The following is a 23662-nucleotide window of genomic DNA, read 5'->3' as shown; positions in this document are numbered from 1 at the left end:
AAGGTTGTAATCTCCCTGAGCTCAGGCCTTGTCCCCCCTGTGTCCCCACTCCCTGACTGGACTATTCTTCAGGTGGGTATATGGACGGATGAATAACTTTTAAAGTGTTAATCATAGTTAGTAGGTTGCAGACATTTCAGTTTTATCTTTAATTTTCTTTCATGCAAATAATTAAAATGTGATATCTCTGAGCTTTCAGTTCTTTTATTTATAATCAAAGAGGAGAGCTTTTTATGTAGACTTTGTTAACATTTTAAAATAAAGCTTACCATAAAATTCTAGGTCAGTGAAGGATGTTGCAGAGTCACTGAAGGTTTTGCCTCTTCGGGATTTGTGTTTGTATTTTCATCAGAACCACAAACACACCAGTCACCACTGGTAGCAGCCCTCTCTTACCTGGGTATATATAGAGGCAAATAAAGGAGATACTGTGTAAGAGTCTGCTTTGGAAAAACACAAATATTCACCTTTTTAAAGTGAAGGGTATCTCTTTAATCCTTAATGCATTTCTATATCATGGATATATTGCCTAGTATCTTGAATGGAGACCACAGTAGAAACATCAGCTGGGACCCATCACTGTAATCATCCAGTACAGAGAAAGAGAAGCTGTAAATACCAATGAGGTTGTATTGCTAAGACAAGTTCCAAAAGAATTTTTCTAGACCATTGATTCACTCTGTTGTTCATTGCCCTCTTGTATTTGGTACATCCCCCAATGTGTCAGAAGAACTGGGTCCTTTCACATTTATGTAGGGCCGGCCCACAGTGAGCCTGGGTCATGCCGACTTCTGTTCTTAAGACTGGCAGGGTTTTAGATGCATTCAATTATTTAGTCTTAGTTGATTTCTTCTTACTTGACATTGATACTTATTTCAGGTAATACCTTCTTGATGCCCTAATTGTTTTCTTCTTTAGACTATTCCATACATTTGTGTTTAACTTCCAGAGCATCTCTGGTACTTAATTGCTTTGTAAAACCCTCTCTAGTCCTTACGGTTTTTTGACATGGTGAAGACTGTGGGGATCCCAATACATCTTTCAGCAGAAGTACTTGTTCTGCCGCATTTGTTCCTTCACACAAGCTCCAGCTTGCTCTCGAGACAACTAACCCCTGTAACGTAACATGATATCTCCTGCATTCTGTATTTTTTAGAACCTTGGTGTGAGTCAGATAAAGATGAGGTTGATTTCTTTTTCTTGTTTAATAAAAGGGATCATATTTTTTTCAGTTTTTATACAGCAGGGAAGAGAAGCCCTATCACACTGGTATTTATAAAATCTAGATAAAAGGAATCTCAGAGATTTCTTAAAATATATTTCCACAGGTAAAGTTACTAGCCATTTTCTAATGGGCTTTCTGGCACATAAAAACTTATGTGCAGAAATTCAATGGTTATACTTTTATGAATATTATAATTCTCAATTTTTTAATGTTGAGCATTTGAAAGTTATTTTATGTTTTCTTATATTTTAGGTCAGGAGACTGAAATCTCACCCCTCCATCATCGTTTGGAGTGGGAATAATGAAAACGAAGCAGCACTGATGATGAACTGGTACAGCATAGACTTCCAACACCTGCACACCTATATCAAAGACTACGTGGACCTGTATGTGAAAAACATTCGGCAGGTCGTCTTGGCAGTGAGTAATGGTTTCTGATGCAGTAGAATTTCAGAACCTGTTTTAAAAATGGATCAGTTTGAGCATTGGTGTAGTATATTTTTATGCCCTTTATTTTAGAGCAACCTTCAACAATATCGTTGTAATGCAGAGTAATCCATTGTCGTGCTGCAGCCTGTGAGAGGATTCGTGGGTTTGGACTTCTTTACGAATTAATGTATCTGTGGAACTCACCACACGTGCACCAATATTGTGCTTACAGTTGCAGCTTCTCACAGACACTTCGGAGCTCATCTGTGGGTTCCCAAAGGTTGCAATTCTGTATTATATGATATATTGATGTGTCACTTCTTTTCTTTTTAAAAATTTTTATTGCATTTTTTTCCATTACCATTTAGCCCCCTTACACCTCCCTCCCCACCACAATCACCACACTGTTGTCCATGTCCATGAGTCCTTTTTCCTTTCTGCTCAATCCCTCCATCCTCTACCTGCCACTTCACCCCACACACCGTAGCTGTCAGCCTGCTCTTTGTCTAGGAGCCTGCCTCTGTTTTTCTTGTTAGTTCAGTTTGTTCATTAGATTCTACACATGAGTGAAATCATGTACTTGTCTTTCTCTGACTGGCTTATTTCATGTAACATAATGTTCTCCAGGTCCATCCATGTTGTTGCAAAGGGTAACATTTTCTTCTTTTTTGTGGCCAAGTATTATTCCACTGTGTACATGTCCCATAGTTGTTTTATCCACTCATCTACTAATGGATACTTGGGCTGCTTCCATATCTTGGTTATTATAAATAATGGTGCTATGAACAGAGGGGTGCTTATGTTCTTTCAGATTAGTGTTTTGGGTCCCTTCAGATATATTCCCAGAAATGGGATTGGTGGGTTGAAAGGCAGACCCATTTTTAACTTTTTGAGGTATTGTCATACTGCTTTCCACAGTGGCTGCACCAGTCTGCATTCCCGTCAACAGTGCACTAGGGTTCCCCTTTCTCCACATCTTTGCCAGCACATATTGTTTCTCGATTTATTAATGACAGCCACTCTGAGAGGTGTGAGATGATATCTCATGTTTTAATTTGTATTTCTCTGGTGATTAGTGATGTTGAACATCTTTTCAAATATCTATTGGCCGTCTCTATGTCCTTTTTGGAGCAGTGTTTATTCAGGTCCTTTGTCCACTTTTTAATTGGATTGTTTATTGTTTTGGTGTTGAGTTTTGTAAGTTCTTTATAATTTTTGGATATTAACCCTTAATCGGATGTATTGGAGAATACGTTCTCTCATTCTAAGGATTGTCTTTTTATTTTGTTGATGTTTTCCTTTGCTGTGCAAAAAACTTTTAAGTTTGATGTAATCTCATTTGTTTATTTTTTCTTTTGTTTCTCTTGCCTAGGGAGATATAGCATATAGCATATTGCCATGACCAGTATCCGAAATTTTACTGCCTGTGTTTTCTTCTGGGATTTTTGTGGTTTTGGGTCTAATATTAAATCTTTAATCCATTTTGAGTATTCTTGTGTGTAGTGTAAGAAGGTGGTCTAGCTTCATTTTTCTGTACATTTCCATCAAATTTTAGAAGTATACTTAAGATAGTGAATTCTGTGAATTAATTCTCTAGTGATAATCTGCTCCTAGTAAAAGCTTTATATAGTTAATATGCCTTTTTCTGTTACTTTATGCCAGTCTTGATTTGCTCATATTTTAATTAGAATTAAAAATTCATATTCACAAGTGAAATTGGTCTCTTGTAAGCACTGTAAACTCAAATGCCTAAAGGAACCAATTTTTCTTTCTAAATTGAGTAAAGTAGAGTAGGTGATGCTCACAAAGAAAGAAGAGGGGGCTGTGGTAATAGAAGAATTGGATGTTGGGTCTCACTCCATATTTAAAATGTTACCTATACATAATCATTGGCAAGGCAGACTTTGCCCATAGAACTCAGCTTGTAGCATTTTTTATGTGTGTATGTGTTTGTACTCACCTCACAGAATGAATTAGGAGGCTTTTTTAATGTGTAGGGACAACTTATTTATTTATTTATTTATAATTTAAAAAAATTTCTCCATGTGGAATGGTTGATCTTGAGCCCGCAGGGAGCAAGCTGGCCCCAGACTTCTCAAAGTCCGCTTTTCTTTACCTCCAATTCTTATGTGTCCAAAAATAAGTGCACAGGGACAATTTAATTAAAATAAAGATGATCAGTTTTATTGAGACAGTGGACCCATAAAATAGGGCCCAATATCTTTTGGGGGGGGCATACATTCCTTCCCCATATATTTAATTTCTTTTGTGGTTATTATCCAATTTGGGTTTACAACATCTGGAACTATGGATGTTTGTGCTTTCTAGGAATATAGCATTTCTCCCAGAAGTTAAAAGTTCCTGTGTAAGAAGATATGCTGTCATTTATAGTATGTTAGCTGGGATCAGCTGTGTAGACTGAGACCATAGAATTGTTGATGAAAGGAATGTTTGGGTGTGGAAGTCACTCCTTTTCCTGTGCATGTGTTTGTATGTACTTTGTGTGTGTGTGTGTGTGTGTGTGTGTGTCTATTGTGTATGCCGTCAGTTACCACTGGAAGCAAATACCCCAGCCAGAAGATTTCCATAGGCGGAGAAAGTAATGGACAGAGCTGACTTAACTTTGCTACAGATATTATAGGTATATCTTTTCTTCTTCTTCTTCCTTTTCCTCTTTTACCTTTTCTTCTTCCTCCTCCTCTTCTCCTTTTCCCTTTCCTTATTTTCATAAGAGAGCACTAGAGACTCTTTTTACTTTTTTTAAAAATTCCTTTCACCCATTTCACTCACTCCTATACCCTTCACTTCTGGCAACCACCAATCTGTTCTCTGTATCTATGAGCTTTTTTAAAAGATTCCACATATAAATGAGTTCACATGCTGTTTGTCTTTTTCTGTCTGACTTATTTCACTTACCATAATGCTCTCATGGTCCATCCATGGTATCACAAATGGCAAGGAATTGAAAACCTCTTTGAAGAAGTAATGATGGAAGACTTCCCAAATTTGGTGAAGGAAATAGACACAGAAGTCCAGGAAGCACTGAGAGTCCAAGCAGGATAAACTGAAGAGGTCCACCCCAAGATACAACATAATTAAATTGGCAATGGTTAAAGACAAAGAACCTTAAAAACAGTAAGAGAAAAGCAGTTAGTTACCTACAAGGGAGCTCCCATAAGACTGTCAGCTGATTTCTCAACAGAAACTTTGCAGATTATAAAGGATTGACAATCAAGGACCTACAACTCTACCCAGCAAAACTATCATTTAGAATCAAAGGACAGATAAAGTGCTTGGCAGACAAGAAAAAGCTAAAGGGGTTTATCATCACCAAACCAGTATTAGAATAATTGTTAATGTGTCTTTTAGAAGAAGAAAGAGAAGGAGGAGAAGAAAATACTAACAATGAAATGGCAATAACTACCTACCTATCAATAATTGCTTTAAATATAAATGGATTAAATGCTCCAATTAAAAACACAAAGTGACTAGATAGATAAGAAAACAAGACCTATGTATATGCTGTCTATAAGAGACCCACTTCAGATCAAAAGACACACACAGAATGAAAGTAAGGGGATCGAAAAAGATATTTCAGGCAAATGAAAATAAGACAAAAGCTGGGGTAGCAATACATACATCAGAAAAATAGACAACACAAAGGCTATAATAGGAGATGAAGAAAGACCCAGCAATTCTAAGTATTTATACAAAGAAAACCAAAACACTAATTAAAAAAGACAATGCACTCCTGTCTTTAACACAACAATATTTAAAATGTCAAGATATGGAGCAACTTAAGTATCCACCAATAGATGAATGGATAAAGAAGATATGGTACATACATACAATGGATTATTACTTGATCATAAAAAGAGTGAAATCTTGCCATTTGAGACGTGGGTGGACCTAGAGGGTATCATGCTAAGTGAAATAACTCAGACAGAGGTAGACAAATACCCCATCATTTTACTTATATGTGGAATCTAAAATACAAATTAAACAAGACAGAAAGACTCATCAATACAGAGAACATTTTGATGGTTTCCAGATAGGAGATAGTTGAAGAGATGAATTTAAAAAGGAAGGGGTTAAGATGTACAAATTGCCAGTTATAAGAATAGTAACGGGGCCCTGGCTGGTGTGCCTCACTGGATTGAGTGCTGGTCTGCGATCCTAAGGGTCGCCTGTTCAATTCCTAGTCAGGGCACATGCCTGGGTTTTGGGCCAGGTCCCCAGGTGGAGGTGCGAGAGGCAGCCAGTCAATGCAATCTTTCACACATCGATCTTTCTCTCTTTCTCCCTCCCTTACCCTCTCTCAAATAAATAAATAAAATTTAAAAAAAGAACAGTCATGGGGATGTAAAGTACAACATAGGGAATGCAATCAGTAATATTGTAATAAGTATGTATGGTTTCAGATGGGCTATTAGACTTGTTGGGATGACCACTGTACTTTGTAAGTTATATAAATATCTAATTGCTATGTGGTATACCTGAAACTAATATAGTATTGTAAGTCAACTGTAATTCAAACAAAAATATTTCTTTAAAGGTAAAATTCTGTAAGTAAATGCTGAAGTAGAATTTGCTATATATAATATGTGAATCTGTTGGTATGTGATATAAGGGGCAAATGTAGAGGGAAGAGCTGGTTTCCACCTCTGCTCAGGGTGGTTCTCTTTGCACCGCTCTTTGCTTAATATGCACAGTGTTCTAGTATTCAGGACATACTCGCTTGTTATACCTTCATACAAACTGGCCTTTTTTTTTCCTTTTGTTTTCAGGGAGAGGAAGCAGCATTTCTGCTTGTTTTTGAAGTAATGCCTTCAAAAGTCTAACTTTTTAAAAACTTTAATGCTTGACATGTGATTTAATAATCTGATTGTATTTATAATTTTTATCTATATTTAGATGTTTTAAGTATTTGGCTACATCCTGAAGTAATCTGAAACAGTTATATATAAAAGAATGCTGTGTGATTCTGGTAACCAAATATGCCCAGTTTCTGGCACTATTCTATTTATGTGAAGAAACTTTAGTGACAATACCTGAAAACATAGATTTAAATTTTTAGCTTATCTGATATGCTAAGTCATGTGTCATAAAGAATTTTTCTATTCATAAACTGTGGTAGTTTAAGCTTTAATTAATATTCATAGAATATTTACTTTATAGTTTTTTAACTGACAGTATTATGTTTCTCATAGCTGATGGATTTAAGAAATGGGTTTTAGTATCTGAGGATTTTCATTTCATACCTTAATTATTAAGTGGTTGTGACTCCTAAGTCCTGTCTGGCCACTACATGCCTATGTAATCTTGGGCAAGTCACTGAATCTCCACTTTCCTGTCTATAAAATTGAGTTAACAAAAGGGAGTCACTCTTAAGAATTATTATGTGGATTAAGTGAGAGAATGAATGGAAGGTACATTACACAGATTCTGGCACACAGCAGATTTTTAACTAATGCTAGTCATCATTACCATCCTTTGCTGGTTTTACTATATAAGACAGATCTTCAGATAGTTACAAACTTTAATCTCTAGTATTAGCACTATGTTCTTGAACTTGAAAATATTAACTTCTATGTGCCACTGTGTCTCCATCTTTGAAATGGAAATATGATGCCTTCCTCATAAGAGATCTATGTATTTTAAAATAATTATCTGAACGATAAAGGATGTTTGCCTATTTCTTTAAAGATGGATAGGATTAAGTGCTAATAGTCATTATTGTTGTTATTTCTATCAAAGCATCAGGTATTTAAAGAAGAGGATTATAAATGGACCTCTCCACACACTAATTACAATAATTAGTTTCCTGTTGTACATAATACTTTTAAAATTATAGTCATTCTCTTGCTTTATCTTATGGTGTCTTTGGTCTGAACAAGCATTTAAGGTTATGACCTACAAAGAAGTCATCTGTTAGACTAAAAATCAGAGCTCAAGAGGAAATGATACAAAAATGGAAGGAAATCATAGTTCATCACCCGGGGTGGAAATTTTTAGGGAGAGACTCAGTAATTTTACTGACTGGCTCATGTTACCAAATTGTTCAAGAATCTGGAGGAATGGAGAGAAATTACTCAAGCTTGATTGATTAAGGCTAATTGGTCAGCCTTCTCCATTTTTCCTTCAAAGTCATTATAAAGGAATAGTGTTTAAAATTTAAGAGGACCACAAGCTTACCATGCTTTTTAATGTTTTAAATTCAACCAACGTCTGCTGAGTACCTATAACTAGTAGCAAAGCCTCATTCCCAAAACTGTGAGAAAACTATTTTCCTCATGGGCTTGTCTGCTCTTAGGGGAAACATGGGAAGAACTGCAGGGCAGAGTGAAAAAACTGCTATGAGAAATGGAGGTCCAGATGGTGGGAGCCAAGTGGAAGAATCATTATTTCTAAATGGGAGGACCTAGGAAGACTTTTAAGTAAAAGGTGACATTCAAACCAACCCTTAAAGGTGGAGAATTTAAGACAAAGGCTTATTCAGTAGGTGTTTTAGGTCATAAAAACAGTGTGAATAAAGGTAAAAAGTTGTGAAGGGGCGTGGGGAGCAGCATGCAGTGCACAGTGTTCGAAGCAAAGAACTCATTTAGTGTTGGGAAGTCAAACGTGGAAAAGGCAGCTTGAAAAGCAATCTTCAAAAAACCTTGAATGTTACCTAACTTTGGAGTTAGGCTTTATTTCGTAGATAGTACAAAGCTAGTGGATATTTTGGAGGAGGGGAGGAACTTTATATGATCCCTTCTGGAAGGTATCTTTACTAGCAAAGAATTAAAGAGGTGAGAGATTCTAGGTGAGGAAGCCAGTTATAAAAACCAGGAATTCTCAGTGATCGAGGATAATGCTAGATATTGATATATTAATTATGATTATCATGTTGATGAATGTTATACTGTAGCAATAATATAAGTGATTTATAGAATTTATTTAATTTTTACAGCCACCCTGGAATGTAAGTAATATAATCTTCATTTTAGAGATGAAGACATTGGAGGGCTACAAAGATGAATTGTTCAGGGTCATATTGGTGTAGGCAGTGGGGTCCAGTGGAGTGGGACTGGAAATGAGGCGATGGAAAAATATTTAAATTCAGAGTGACTGAATGGGGGAGGTAAAGACAGGGAGAAGTTGAAGATGATTCTTATTGGTTATTGCGTACCCTTACTGAAAGTAGAAACTATAATCGAATGAGTTCGTGAATGATAAATAGGGAATTCTGCCTTGAAAGGTTGAATTTGAGATGTTGGCAGGACCAGCCTGGTGGAAGTATGGAGGTGAAATAGTCTGGGAGTAATCTGGACATTTGGTGAGAAGGGACAAGGAGAGGCCAAAGAGAGAGCGCTGTCATCTGAGAAGAGGAGAACTGGGGAAGGAAGAATCAGAAAGGTCTGGGGAACCAAAATGTGAAAGAGTAGTGAATAAGAACCCCAGGATGGAGGGAACTTTAGAAACAATGGGTGGGAAAAAAGAAGGCCCTGGTTGGGTGTTCAGTTGGTTAGAGCTTCATCCCAATGCACCAAGGTTGCATGTTTGATCCCCGGTCAGGGCACATAAAGAATGAATGTGTAGATAAATGGATCAACACATTGATGTCTTCCTCTATTGTGTGTGCCTCTCTCTCACTCTCTTTCTCTTTCTTTCCCATCTTCTCTCTCTCTAAAATCAATCAATTTAAAAAAATGGGTGGTAAATAGGTCATTGACCAGAGAGGGAAGAGTGTGGGATTTTTGCTTTATTTGGTAAGCAGAAGTCCATGGGCAGTTTTCGAAAAACCAAACCAAACCCAAAACCAATTTCTGTCAAGTAGAATGATCAGGAACTTAATGTCAGGGGCTGAGGAGTGAGTGGTGGTGGAAATCTGCTTGAGTGCAGGGGACAAAGCGGATTCTTTATCAGGGTGAGAGGTCCTTAGGCTGAGGGAATAGGGCAGTGGAGGGAGGTTTGTTTTTTTTTTAAGAGTAAACAATAATTTATTGGCTATAGTTCCAGAGTTAAATAAAGAGATGACCAGGAGACAGACAGGGAAGCTGGCAAAGAAAAGAAGTAAGGGTTGCTTTTTTTTTTCCAAGACAGAAGAGAAACAAGAAAAAAAATGGATGGGAACACCCTAAAAAGTAAAATATAATAAAGAAAAGTTGAGAAAACTATTTTCCTTTTTTAAATTATGTTATTGTTGTTCAGTGACAGTTGTCTGCATTTACCCCCCTCCACTCTGCACCACCCCAGCCAAACCCACTTCCTCCCCTCCCTTGCTCCCCCCCTCCACCCACCCCATTGGTTTTGTCCTTTATAGTAGTTCCTGAAAACCCTTCCCCCCATTGTCCCCTCCCACCTCTCCTCTGGTTACTGTCAGATTGTTCTTAATTTCAATGTCTCTGGTTGTATGTTGCTTGCTTTGAGAAAACTATTTTCTGATAAGTTATTTCTCAGGGAGGCCTTAGTGGCAGTCTGTAATATGTTTTACTTTTCCAGACAGCCCTGTACTTTTCCTTCAAAATATTCATCACCCTTACCACACTTGTTCAGCATCTGGTTTCACCACTAGATTGCAATCTACTCTTTTAAGAGGTCAGTCAGATGTCTGTCCTGTTCCCTGCTGAGCCTCCAGTACGGAGAAAGAACTGCATGCCTGGCGCGTAGCAGAGCTCCCAAGAGATTTCATGTGTTAATATTGGACAACATCGCAGATTTTCTCTCTGTTTTTGCAGTGTTGCAAAATGCCTGACACACAATAAACACTTCACACGTACTTGCTAAATGAATGATTCTTCTCAGTGAAATAGGAAGTGAGTTCATCTTTTGAGATGATAATAACTAAAACACTTTGAGTTCTGCCTGGGTGCTAGGCACTGCATTTAGTACTTTTATGCTAGCTGCTGTAGCAAATAATCCCCAGAGTTGCAGTGGTGTGCATAACAGTTCTTACTCACTAACTCTATAAAGCGGCTGCTCCTGATGGGACAGGCAGCTGTCCTGTCAGACGTAGATTCCTTCCAGCTTCCAGTTCCAACAGCTCCTAGGCTCTGCGATGGGGGAAGAGGATGAGAATAAGTCACCTGGCCCCACGAGGGCGAGGATGCCACTTCTTAGGGACAACTCTCTATATTATGGAAATGGGAACGTGAATTTTGGTGGACACTTAGCCATCTCTCCCACACATGAGCTCGCTACCTTTTACAGTGGCCCTACGAAGGAGGCACTGTTGACCCCACTTCACAGACAAGGCTACAGAGGCTTATGCCTGCCCCGAAACACTACGGCTCTGATTTGGGATTTAAACTTTGGTTTGTCAGACCTGATAGCCTCTATTCTTTTTTTAAAAGATTATATCTATTTTTAAATTTTTATTTATTTATTTTTAGAGAGGGGAAAGGAAGGAGAAAGACAGGGAGAGAAACAGCAATATGTGGTTGCCTCTCGCATGCCCCAAACCGGGGACCTGGACTGCAACCCAGGCATGTGCCCTGACTAGGAATCGAACCGGTGACCCTTTGGTTCACAGGCTGGAACTCAATCCACTGAGCTATACCAGCCAGGCTAAGAAGATCATATTTTTTGATGACTATATGAGATATATATATAGAGAGAATGAATATACATTCATTTGTTGTTTCCAATATATGCCCTGATCTGAAATTGAACCTACAACCTTGGTATGTTGGGATAATGCTCTAACCAACTGAGCTACCTGGCCAGGACACAACAGCCTCTATTTTTAACCACTAGACCAGTGTTTCTCAGGTGGAAGTAATTTTGTCCCCAAGAGGCAAGAAGACATTTGACAAAGTCTTTATCATTATTTCTTTTTTAGGGGGGAAGGGGCAGTACTACTGACATCTAGTGGGTAGAGGCCAGGAATGCTACAAAACATTCTAGAATGAACGGGACACCCCTACCCCCAACATACATACACAAATTTAAAAAAAAAGATCAGTCCTAAAATGTCAGTAGTGCCAGGGTTGAGATATTCTGAACTAGACATGACCCATCGTGGTGGAAAGGAAGGTCGAAGCAAGACATGGCTGAAAAGGGTTAGGAACGGGTGCCGTGAGGCATAAGCTAACTGTGAATTATGAAAGGGTATAAAGGATTAGCGAGTAGCAGAAAGGTGCTGGTGGGTGTTTAATGTGGAAGAAGATAAATGGTTCTATTATTTTTCTATTGACTACCTGGCATTTCTGGTCTTTATTTTTTAATTTTTTTATTTTAATTGTTGTTCAAGTACAGTTTTCTGCCTTTTACCCCCATCACAGTCCACCATTTCTGGGTCTCGATAGTATTTTTGAAGTTGTCTGCACTTTACTGAGTGAAAATACTGTCCTTTAAACCATTTTGTTTCTGAACTCAGGGAGACAAGACTCGCCCTTTTATCACATCCAGTCCGACAAATGGAGCCAAATCTGTTGCAGAAGGCTGGCTCTCTGCCAACCCAAATGACAAGCATTTTGGTGACGTCCATTTTTATGACTATACTAGTGATTGCTGGGATTGGAGGATTTTCCCAAAAGCTCGATTGGCATCTGAATATGGATATCAGTCCTGGCCTTCCTTCAGCACGTTAGAAAAGGTAAGCCACTCTCGATTTCACAGCGATTCAGAATGATGGGCTGTGGGCATATTTGTGACTCTCTCCATAGTGGTTCAAAAAACCAAATGAAATCTAACTGTTATTTTAAATGATCTTTTAGGAAGAAGATAATAGAATATAACTTTTTTTCTTTAATCTTTGAGGAGTTAAACTCTTGTAGTCATTATTTTAGGGGTTATACCTTTTCTATGTTACTTTTAATTATGTTTCTTCAAGAACACTTACAGTTTAAATGGGAGCCAATGGCTGCTTAAACCTGATTTATTATTATACATGAAAATAACTCTCACTTGCCACTTTCTATATATCCTACAACTTTTTAAAATCATTTATAGATATTCAGAATGGGATAGTTTACTACAGCAAGAGAAATGAATGTGATGTCTTTGTCTAATGTTATCACATCACATCATTCATTGCTTTTCTCTCCTCATTCCTCCTCTTCTTCCTCCTTTTTCTTTATGTTGGTGTGTTTGATTTTCAGTGTGGCATTTCACTTTCTCTGTTCCTGATGATTAACTTTTATAGATGGATTCAGTTTTAGAATTGTATGTGTTCTTTTTAAAGCGACTGCAGTGAAATGTAATTTGGTGACCATGTAAGGCACCAGTTTAACGTGTGCAGTTTAATGGATTTCAGTATATTCCCAGAGCTGTGCACCATCAATATGATCTAGTTTTAGAACATTTTCATCACCACCGAAAAAACTCTGCACCACGAGCAGTCACTACCCACTTTCTCTGCCCCTCCCACCCCAGCTCTAGGTACTATTAATCTGCTTTGCATATTTATATATTTGCTTGTTCTGCCCATTTCATATAATCATAATAATGAAATACACAATTATTTGAGACTGGCTTCTTTCACTCAGCATAATTTTTAAAAATATTTTATTGATTATGCTATTAGAATTATCTTATTTTTTTCTCCCTTTTATTCCCCTCCACTCTTCACCCCTCCTCCCACCAGCATTCCCCCACCTTAGTTCATGTCCATGGATCATACATGTAAGTTCTTTGGCTTCTCCATTCCCTGTGTATTTTATACCTACCACTTATGCTTCTTGTCCCCTATAACTTTTTCCCCATTTCCCCTGCTTCCGCTCCCACTGATAATTTTCCATATGATCTCCATTTCTGTAAATCTGTTCCCGGTCTACTTGTTCACTTAGTTCGTTTTTCTTTTGTTTTTTTTTATGTTTGGTTGTTGATAGTTGTGAGTTCGTTGTCATTTTACTGCTCATATTTCTGATCTTTTTCTTAGGTAAGTCCCTTTAACATTTCATATAATAAGGGCTTGATGAAGATGAACTCCTTTAACTTGCCCTTATCGGAAAAGCACTTTTATCTGCCCTTCCATTCTAAATGATAGCTTTGATGGATAGAGTGATCTTGGATGTAGGTCCTTGTCTTTCATCACTTTGAATACTTTTTTCTAGCCCCTTCTTGCCTATAAGGTTTCTTTTGAGAACTCAACTGACAGTCTTATGGGGACTCTTTTGTAGGTAACTCTGCTTTTCTTGCTGCTTTTAATATTCTCTCCTTATCTTTAATCTTGGCTAATGTAATTATGATGTGCCTTGGTGTGTGCTTCCTTGGATCCAACTTCTTTGGGACTCTTCGAGCTTTCTGGACTTCCTGAAAGTTTATTTCCTTTGCTAGATTAGGGAAGTTCTCCTTCATTATTTTTTCAAATAAGTTTTCAATTTCTTGCTCTTATTTTTCTCCTTCTGGCACCCCTATGATTTGAATGTTGGAATGTTTAATGTTGTCCTGGAGGTTCCTAAGCCTCTCCTCATTTTTTTTGAATTCTTATTTCTTCATTCTTTTCTGGTTGAATGTTTATTTCTTCCTTCTGTTCCAAATCCTGGATTTGAGGCCCAGTTTCCTTCCCACCACCATTGGTTCCCTGTACATTTTTCTTTATTTCACCTTGCATAGCCTTCACTTCTTCCTCTATTTTGCAACCATACTCATTCATTTCCGTGAGCATCTTGAATACCAGTGTTTTGAACTGTGCATCTGATAGGTTGGCTATCTCTTCATCACTTAGTTCTATTTTTTCAAGAGCTTTGAACTGTTCTTTTATTTGGGCCATATTTTTTCATCTCAGCCTGCCTGTTATATAGGAAGAGGCAGAGTCTTTGGTATTTGCCAGGGTGGGACAATCCATGTGGCTGGGTTGTGGCACTGCACGTGGGGGGAAAGGTCTGAGAGGGAACAATGCAGCTTGCTTGGCTCTCAGCTGGCTTTCACTCACTTCTTCCACCACCCATAAGCAAATTGGGCCCTTCTGGTGCTGATTCCTGGGTGGGTGGTTTTGTGTACATTCTAGACCCCTGTGGGTCTTTCCAACTTACTCTCCTGTGAGGCTGGGAGTTTTTCCTCCTGCTGCAACCCCACAGGTTTTTCCAGTCAGAGGCTTTGAGGCTTTATTTCCCTGTACTGGAAACCCTGTGTTGTGGGGTCTGCCTCACTCCCCAGTTGTTCTTTCTGGTTTATCCACATGCAAATGTGGGACCACCCACTCTGTCAGCCGCCAACTTGCTCGGTCCCCCAGCCACCACCTTGCTGCAAGTCCTCTCTACCCCCTCCTACCGGTCTAGATGAATGTTTCTTCTTTAACTCCTTGGTTGTCAGACTTCTATACAGTTCAGTTTTCTGGCAGTTCTGGTTATTTTATGTTTCTAAATTTGTTGTTGTCTTTCTTTTGGTTGTGCGAGGAGGCAAAGTGTATCTACCTACACCTCCATCTTGGCTCACTGACTTAGCATAAATTTTTCAAGGTTCATCCATGTCGTATCATTTATTAGTATGTCACTTTATTTATATATGTATGTATGTATTTATAATTGTTATTCAAGTACAGTTTTCTGCCTTTTACCCTCATCCCAGCCCACCCCCCATCCCTTCCCACCTCCCTCCTGTTTCCGTGCCCCCTTGTTATTGTACAAGTGTAAAGGGGTGTCCTTTATACTTGTTCCTGCAAACCGTTTACCTTTTTCCCTGAAATTCCTTTCCTTCTCCCCTCTGGTCCCTGTCTGCCTCTTCTGTATTTCAGTGTCTTTGGTTATGTTTTGCTTGCTTGTTTGTTTTGTTGTTTAGCTTCCTGTTAAAGGTGAGATCATATGGTATTTGTCTTTCACTGCCTGGCTTATTTTGCTTAGTATAATGCTTTCCAGTTCCACCCATGCTGTCGCAATGGGTAGGAGCTCCTTCTTTCTTTCTGCAAATGGGCAAGGGACTTGAATAGACACTTCTCCAAGGAGGACATACAGAGGGTCCAGAGACATATGAAAAGATGCTCAATATCGTTGGCCATCAGAGGGATGTAATTTAAAACCATAATTCGATACCACTTCACACCGATCAGAATGGCCATCTTAAAGCAACAAACAAGTGTTGGAGAGGTTGTGGAGTATGTTACTTTTAAAAAAAGACCTTATTTATTTATTTTTGGAGAGAGGGGAAGGGAAGGAGAGAGGGAGAGAAACGTCAATGTGTGGTTGCCTCTCGCGTGCCCCCTGCTGGGTACCTGGCCTGTGACCCAGACATGTGCCTTTACTGGGTATTGTACCAGTGACCCTTTGGTTTGCAGGCCAGTGCTCAATCCACTGAGCCACACCAGCCAGGGTAGTACGTCATTCTTTTTTATTCCCGAATAATATTCTGTTGTGTGGATATACCACAGTTTGTTTGTCCATCTAGAATTTGATGTATATTTGTCTTATTTCCACTTTTTTGCTCTTATGAATAATGCAGCTCTGACCATTTGTATACCTGTTTTGTGTGAATAGCTACTAAGTTTACACCTAGGATGGAATTGCTAGGTCATATGGTAACTGTATGTGTATCATTCTAAGGAAATACCAAACCGTGTTCCATTGTGGTTCTATCACTTTACATTTTTACCAACAATGTATAAGAGTTTCAATTTTTTCACATTTTTCCAGTATTTATTATTTCCTTTTTTTTGTTTGTATTTCCTTGGACATTTATATTTACAGGAAATTTGCATTTGTTTGGCTTATCATATTGATCATGTTTTCATGTACTTGGTGTTCATTCATATATCTTGGAGAGATATATATTCATATCTTTTGCCCAGTTTTTTCATTGGGTTATTTGTCTTTTTATTATTTATCTATATCTATAGTTATAGCTATAGATATAGTATAGATTGATGTATATATTTTGGATATGTTTTTATCAGATATATAATTTGTGAATATCTTCCCCCAATTTGTGAGCTGTCTTTCTACTTACCGATGGTGTCACTGAAAGCACAAGCATTTTTAATTCTGATGAAGTCCTGCTTATCCATCTTCTCATTTATCACTTGTCCTTTTTGTGTTGTATCTAAAAAACCATGTTTAATCTGGATCATAAAGGTTTACTTCAGTTTTGTATTCCAGTTTTAGCTTTAAATTTAGGTCTATGATCTATTTTGAGTTAATAACTCTGTATGATGTGAGGTGGACGTCCAGATTCATTATTTTGCAGGTGAATACCCAGTTTACCTAACAATATTTATTGAAAACATTATTACTTTCTTCATTGAATTCTCTTGACCCCCTTTAAAAAAAGATTTATTTTTGGATTCTTAATTTTGTTCCATTGATTTGTTATGTCTGTTTTATGCCTTTGTACAGTATCATGATTACTGTAGCTTTGTAGTAAGTTTCAAAAGCAGGAAGTGTGAGTTTTGAAAGCAGGGAGAACTTTGTTGTTCTTTCAAGATTGTTTTGACTGTTCTGGGTTTTTGGCATTTCTATATGAATTTTAGGATCACTTTACCAGTTTCTGCATAAAAGCCAGCTGGAATTTTGATAGGGATTGTGTTGAATATGTAGATCAGTTTGCAAAGTATTGCTATCTTAACAATATTGTCTTCTGATGTATGAGCATGTGATATCTTCTTTAATTTCCTGGCTTTTGGTGTACCGTCTTATACTTCCTTATTTAGTGAAATTTATCCCTAAATATTTTATTCCTTTTAGTCCTATTTTAAATGAAATTGTTTTCTTAATTTTCAGATTGTTCATTATTAGTGTTATAAATATAAAATTTTTTTGTACATTGAATTTATGTTTTGCAACCTTGTTGAACTCATTTATTAGCTCCAACAGTTTTCTAATTTTTTAAAGGTATTTCTATATAAACGAGCATGTCATCTGGAGGTAGAGGTAGTAATGTTTCTTCTTTTCCAATTTGGATGTTTTTTATTTACTTTTCTTGCCTAATTGCTCTGGCTAGGACCTACAGTACAATGAAGAACAGAAGTGGTAAGATCAAACATCCTTGTCCCCTTTCTGTTTTTATGTAGAAAGCTTTCAGTCTTTTACTATTTAGTATGATGAACTGTTGGTTTTTCATAGATACCCATTAGCATATTGAGGCAGTTCCCTTTTATTTTTAGTTGGTTGAGTATTTATATTTCATGTTGAGTGTCATGAAAAAGTGTTGGATGTTGTCTAATGCATTTCGTTCATCTATTGAAACGATTGTGTAGTTATTGGCCCCCTCCACCATCTCTTGTATAAAGTAACCACAAAGTTTTAAAACTATTCCAAAATCTTCCTCAATTTGGCCACCTGAACAGAACTATATTTGCTTTTATATATCAAACTTGTATTGTACTTTTAGTGTTACTATATATGTTATAAGCTCGGTTTTGACCCCTCCCCCCACACCTTTTATTAGTCTCATGTTGTGGGGCTGATCTTTTGGGAATACTAGTATTTCTAAATGAAGGAGGAAGGAGTTCAGTGTCTTCCTAGGAACAAGTGTTGAGAATGGGAATGAAGGCATGAAAGAAGCAAAAATATTCACTAAGCAGATGCTGTGTATGAAGAACCCATTGCTTTATTTGACAGTACTCCACCCTCTTTCCATTTTGACCGAGGCCCAGAAGGGAACCGAGGCACTGGAGAGTGAGAGTTCTGTTCGTATTCCTAGGTAGTGACATATCTGGATTAAAACTTATTATCAGACTCCAAAGCTGATGACTGTCTTTTCACTATATTTCAGAAAGGTTTTAGAAATTGCTAAACCTCTTTCATAAATGTATAACCATATCTACTTACCTCCTGAAAATAATGGAATTGCCTTGTTTTTGTGGTATGTCTGATGACATTCAAAGATACCCATCACTACAGCTTAAGATAGGGAAAAATGTAGGGAAGTTCTGTTCATTATGAATCCTTTATTTAGTCATTGCCTCTTTTCAAGTGACGTTGATTAGTTGAGCATTTGAATAAGTAATACAAAAATAAAAGAAGCCAAAAGAATAACTTTACATAAAAATTTGACTTTTTAATTCAGAGCTTTTCTGGTGTGTTCAACAAAAATATTTAAAAAGTCTCTAGTGTAGGATGTAAATAATCCTATTTTCAGCAAGCAGTTATCAATTTTATACAGTGATTAAAAGCTAGGACTTCGAAATAGACCAATCTGGATTTGAATCCTAGCACTGCACCACACTAGCTATATTGCCTTGGAAAAATTTTTGTATTTATTGTATTGTGCTGTGTATAAAGGGCACTTTTTTGCCCAAATTTTTGACGGAAAAATAAGGATGTGCATTATACCTGGGCAGTACCTAAAATACCTCAGATCTGTTCTTGTGTTTTGTAATTATTTGTTACATAAAATTTCTTGTACCATAATATGTTCAAAAACAAATGCTAAAGTTCCTTTATAACACAAAAACCAAGTATCTAAATATAAATAAATAAATAATTGAAGTAAAAAATTGAAATGAAAGATTTTTTTCCTGAAAGTTTAGGTCAAAAACGTGGGTGTACATTATACACCAGAGCACATTATGCATGGCAAGATGTGGTAATCATTTTGAATTTCAATGTTCTTGTGGTAAATTGGGGTTAACAGTAGTAAATAACCTCTTAAGACTGTGTGCATGAGATTGTGTGTAGGGTTAATTAATACATTGAAGCCTTAGTACAGTTTTTGACATGCAGTGAAAGCCCATAAGATATAAGCTATTGTTACCATTCACCAAGGTCATTCTGGTCATATGGTTTGTTTTATTTTGTTCAGATGCATCTAGGTTTAAAGAGGGAGAGGCTTGAACTAGACTGCACAAATAGCTTTGAATCTTGGGCAAATTATTTAACCTTTCTGTGGTTGGTTTTCTTAATCATAAACAAGGTGATAGCACTGCCTGCTCATAAGATTATCATGAAGATTAATTTAGTTAGCATTCTTAAAGCAATCAGAATCTTACCTGGCACTTTCTAATTCCTTCTGGTAACATTGTTATAGTTGAAATTTACAACACTTCCAAACCACTGCTAGCAGAAGGTAGAAGAAAGTTTCCCACATAACAGAAGATTATGTTTACTGATTATGGGATGCATTCAAATGACTGATGAGACAGAGGGCTGAGAGGCCCAGAGGTGTGTTTCCAGACTTGAAAAAAAAGGAATAATTTTTAAAAGGAAGGTTATTGGTAAAGATATGTGCATCTCAGATGGGTACAAGATGACTGATACTAATACCTCTATTTAAAATAAATAATAGTGGCCCTGGCTGGTGTAGCTCAGTGGATTGAGCGCTGGCCTGCGAACCAGACAATCGCGGTTCGATTCCCAGTCAGGGCAAGTGCCTGGGTTGCAGGCTGGTTCCCTGCAGGCCAGTTCCCAGCAGGGGACCCATGAAGGCAACGATACATTGATGTTTCTCTCGCTCTCTCTCCTTCCCTTGCCCTCTAAAGATAAACAAATAAAATCTTTTAAAAAATATTAAAATAAATAATAGTAATTTGTGTTCTCTAAACTGTCTGGTGGTAACAGTTTTGAAAAACATAAAGGGTCTGGCACAAATAATGCCCCTTTTATTACAAAATTATAAGTATGTAATTTTGTGACATAACAATATCACACTCAAACATATCATGTGAAATTTTAGGTAAATTGTTCAAATTAGAACTACAAATTATTGCACCTGTATTATTACCCTACCAACCACATTCATGCAGGCCTTGCTCTGCCAGGCCCTGTCTGTATAATTTGGAAAAACTGCACATTAAATACAGTTAATGTACATTACTGACATTTGATATAAATAAATGCCTAAAGAATAACTTTTTCCTTTTCAGGTGATTGGTCTGTGTAGTGCTAGGAATTATAAGACATAGTTTATGAGCAAGGATTAAACTTTTTCATTTTTAGGTTTTTTGAGGGGTTGTGGAATATGTTTTTTCAAAGTTGCTGTGTAACTTTGATTAAAACTCTGATATTTTCGGATGTAGCCATCAATTATATCTTTATCGAATGCTAATAGTGCATGACATTGTGGGCCTCGAAGCCAGAATTATTGCCTTTTTTGTGTGTGTGAAAGTACACTATTAATGTGTGTGCTTTTTTTTTTTTTTTACTTTGACCCGATCGTAATTTATTTAAAGGAATTGGAGAAACATCCTGCAAGTTATGCCTGGCTTAAAAAAAGAGATTTATTTTAGGGAAAAAGAGAATTACTTTTTGGTTTGTGTCTTCGACTATATCAAAATTAAACATTTCAGTATTTTGACCCAGTGATTCTGCTGCTGGGAATATACCCTAAGAATCCTGAAATACCAATTCAAAAGAACCTATGCTCTCCTATGTTGATAGCAGTGCTATTTACAATAGCCAAGTGCTTGAAACAGCCTGTGCTCATCAGTAAGTGAGTGGATCAAAAAACTGTGGTACATTTACACAATGGGATACTGTGCAGCAGAAGGAAAGAAGGAGCTACTACCCTTCACTATAGCATGGATGTAACTGGAGAGCATTATGCTGAGTGAAATAAGCCAGGTGGTGAAAGACAGATACCATATGATGTCACCTATAAGAGGAATCTAATGAACAAAATCAACTAACATGCAAAATAGAACCACAGGCATGGGAACATGGAACAGACTGACAGTAACCAGAGAGGAGGGGGGCGGAGAATAAGGGTGGAAAGAAGGGGAAGGGACTAGACAAGGAACTTCTGTGAATGACCCATGGACATGGACAGCAATGTGGGAATTGACTGTGGGAGCTGGGGGTGGGATGGGCAAAGGGGGAAAGGGGGAAAATTGGGACAACTTTAATAGAATAACAATAAAAATGATTTAAAAATAAAGAAATTAAAAAATTAAACATTTCAAATATTTGTAATCACAGAGAAGCAAATGAGCAAGTGTTAAAGCATTTTACCATCTTAATAGTGGTGTTTTGTTCCTGTTAAAGAATTTACAGTTTTAACAGAATGTTGACTTCAAAATGTTATTCAGTTTTGATGAGTTATTTACTTACATAGATAAAATGTCATCTGAAAATGCAAATAACTAATGTTTTAAAAAGGAATAGTATTTTCTTAGATAAGACTCTTAATAGAAATATCAAATTGTAATTTTCCGAGTTTGAATGAGGGAGGGTTTAGGTACAAATCCTGGTTTTGTGATTTGACTTTGCACAAGGCTGGTCTTTCACCAGTGATACATACGATGGCAAAAAACATCTGTGAAATTATTCCAGTGTGTAGAGTACTTTTTGGGTTTGTCATAAATTACACGTAGAAAAGTAGTTTTACTCCTAATTTCCCAATTTGTACCTCTTACTCTTTACTCAAAAGGTTTCGTCTAAAGAGGACTGGTCTTACAAAAGCAGATTTTCACTTCATCGACAGCATCATGCAGACGGTAACAATGAAATGCTTCTTCAGGCCGGACTTCATTTCAAACTCCCTCAAAGCACAGATCCAGTACGCGCATTCAAAGATACCATTTACCTTACTCAGGTAAGGCACTTTCATTCTGGAGTTCCAAAGGTTCCAAGAGATCATGTAAGTTCTGTAAACCTTATGTGGTGAAAACTGCTTTTTATTTTACCGATTAAGGAATTTATCTTCTTCAAAACAGATGTGTGTTAACATGTCAGACCTGAAATAGTTAATAATTTTTGGAATTTTGTTCTCTTACAAGAACAGCTCAGAAAGTTCTATAAAAAAATGTGCATTAAAATGTTCCCCAGCTCAAGATTACTATAATCTTCCAGTAATTAAGACAGTAGCAATTCATAAGGATAAAGTGGAATAATGGAACATAATAGAGCCCTGAAACACAGACTCATCTACAATGTGGTCACCCAACTTACAGGCCATTTTGTGGGAAGGGACAGTCTTATCAATGAACAGTGCTGCACTAAGTGGGTATCCTTATGGGAAAATAAATGAACTGTGACTCCATATACAAAATTAATTTGATCAGTGATTAAAGAGTCAACTGTGAAGGGTAATGCAATAAAGTTTCTAGGAGAAAACAGGAGAATACATCATTACCTTGGTGCAGGGAAAGATTTCTTAACAGGACATAAACACTCTAACTATGAAAGAAAATAATGATAAATAGGACTTCATTAATATTATGGACTTTTGTATATCAATGGCACCATTAAGAGAGAGAAAAAGCAAGCCACAGATTGGGGAACAATATCTGTAATACATGTATCTGATCAAAGATTTATCCGCAGAATAAAGAACTTTTGTAAAGCAATAAGAATAGACAGATAATCAAGTAAAAATGGACAAAAACCTGGGATAGGCACTTCACTGAAAAGGATATCCAAATGGTCAGTAAGTATATGGAAATGTGCTCAATTTCATTTTTAATCAATGAAATGCAAATCAAAGCCGTGCCAGGATAACTCCACACACAATGTAATTTTAGCACACTGGCTAAAATTAAAAAGATTGACATTACCAACTGTTGGTGAGGAGGCAGGACAGCTGAAACTGTTTGATAATGTTAGTAGGAGTAACCACTTAGAAAAATTTAAAAGTGGTTTAACCGTTTAGAAAAATTTTATGACAGTTTCTACCCAAGCTAAGCATTTGTTTACTCTCTGAATCAGCATTTCTACTAGTGTACCCAAGAAAAATGAGTGTATGTGTCTGTCAACAGACATCTAAGATAATATTCGTAGCAGCTTTATTCATAGTAGCCCCAAATCAGAAAAAACCTAGATATTCTTCAACATAAGACTCAAATTATGGTGTTGTTTATACAACGAATGCTCACAGCAATAAAAAACAATGAACTGCTGACCCTGGCATTAACTTGGATGAATGTCACGGCATTATGGTGAGCAAAAGAAACACCGAAGTTTCCATACGGACAAAATGAATCAAGATACTAGAGAGCGAGTTAGTGGCAAGCGTTCCTGTGGAGGGGGATGGTGACCTACAAATAGGGCATAAGGAAAGGGTACAGGGAAACGTTATGGAGGGCTAAAAAAGTTTTGTATCTTGATCTGGGTGTTGGTTACACGGGTGTAATGTATGTTAAAAGTCCCTGAATAGTACACTTAAGGTCTGCGCATGTCACATTTTGCACCTTCCTGTGCTATTTTTAAAACAGCTCTA

The 23662-nt window shown here is 37.1% G+C and overlaps 1 protein-coding gene and 1 non-coding gene across 2 annotated transcripts in view; one reads left to right on the top strand and one right to left on the bottom strand.

The window, feature by feature from the left end:
• Window positions 1–23662, top strand: part of MANBA (mannosidase beta) — a 118145-nt gene that overhangs the window by 71443 nt on the left and 23040 nt on the right. Inside the window, exons 11-13 of the mRNA XM_053666401.1 lie at window positions 1478–1645; window positions 12015–12233; window positions 21875–22039. Coding sequence (XP_053522376.1) covers window positions 1478–1645; window positions 12015–12233; window positions 21875–22039 — 552 coding nt within the window. The remainder of the gene's footprint in view (window positions 1–1477; window positions 1646–12014; window positions 12234–21874; window positions 22040–23662) is intronic.
• On the bottom strand, window positions 3696–3824 carry LOC128627597 (small nucleolar RNA SNORA38). Its single transcript, XR_008391845.1, has one exon. It is a non-coding gene; the product is annotated as a small nucleolar RNA SNORA38 (small nucleolar RNA).

This window comes from Artibeus jamaicensis, unplaced genomic scaffold (genome assembly GCF_021234435.1).
Source record: "Artibeus jamaicensis isolate MK-2021 breed Jamaican fruit bat unplaced genomic scaffold, CSHL_Jam_final contig_452, whole genome shotgun sequence".
Lineage (NCBI taxonomy): Eukaryota > Metazoa > Chordata > Mammalia > Chiroptera > Phyllostomidae > Artibeus > Artibeus jamaicensis.
The sequence above is the reverse complement of the archived record's forward strand: the minus strand, read 5'-3'. Positions and strand labels throughout refer to the sequence as shown.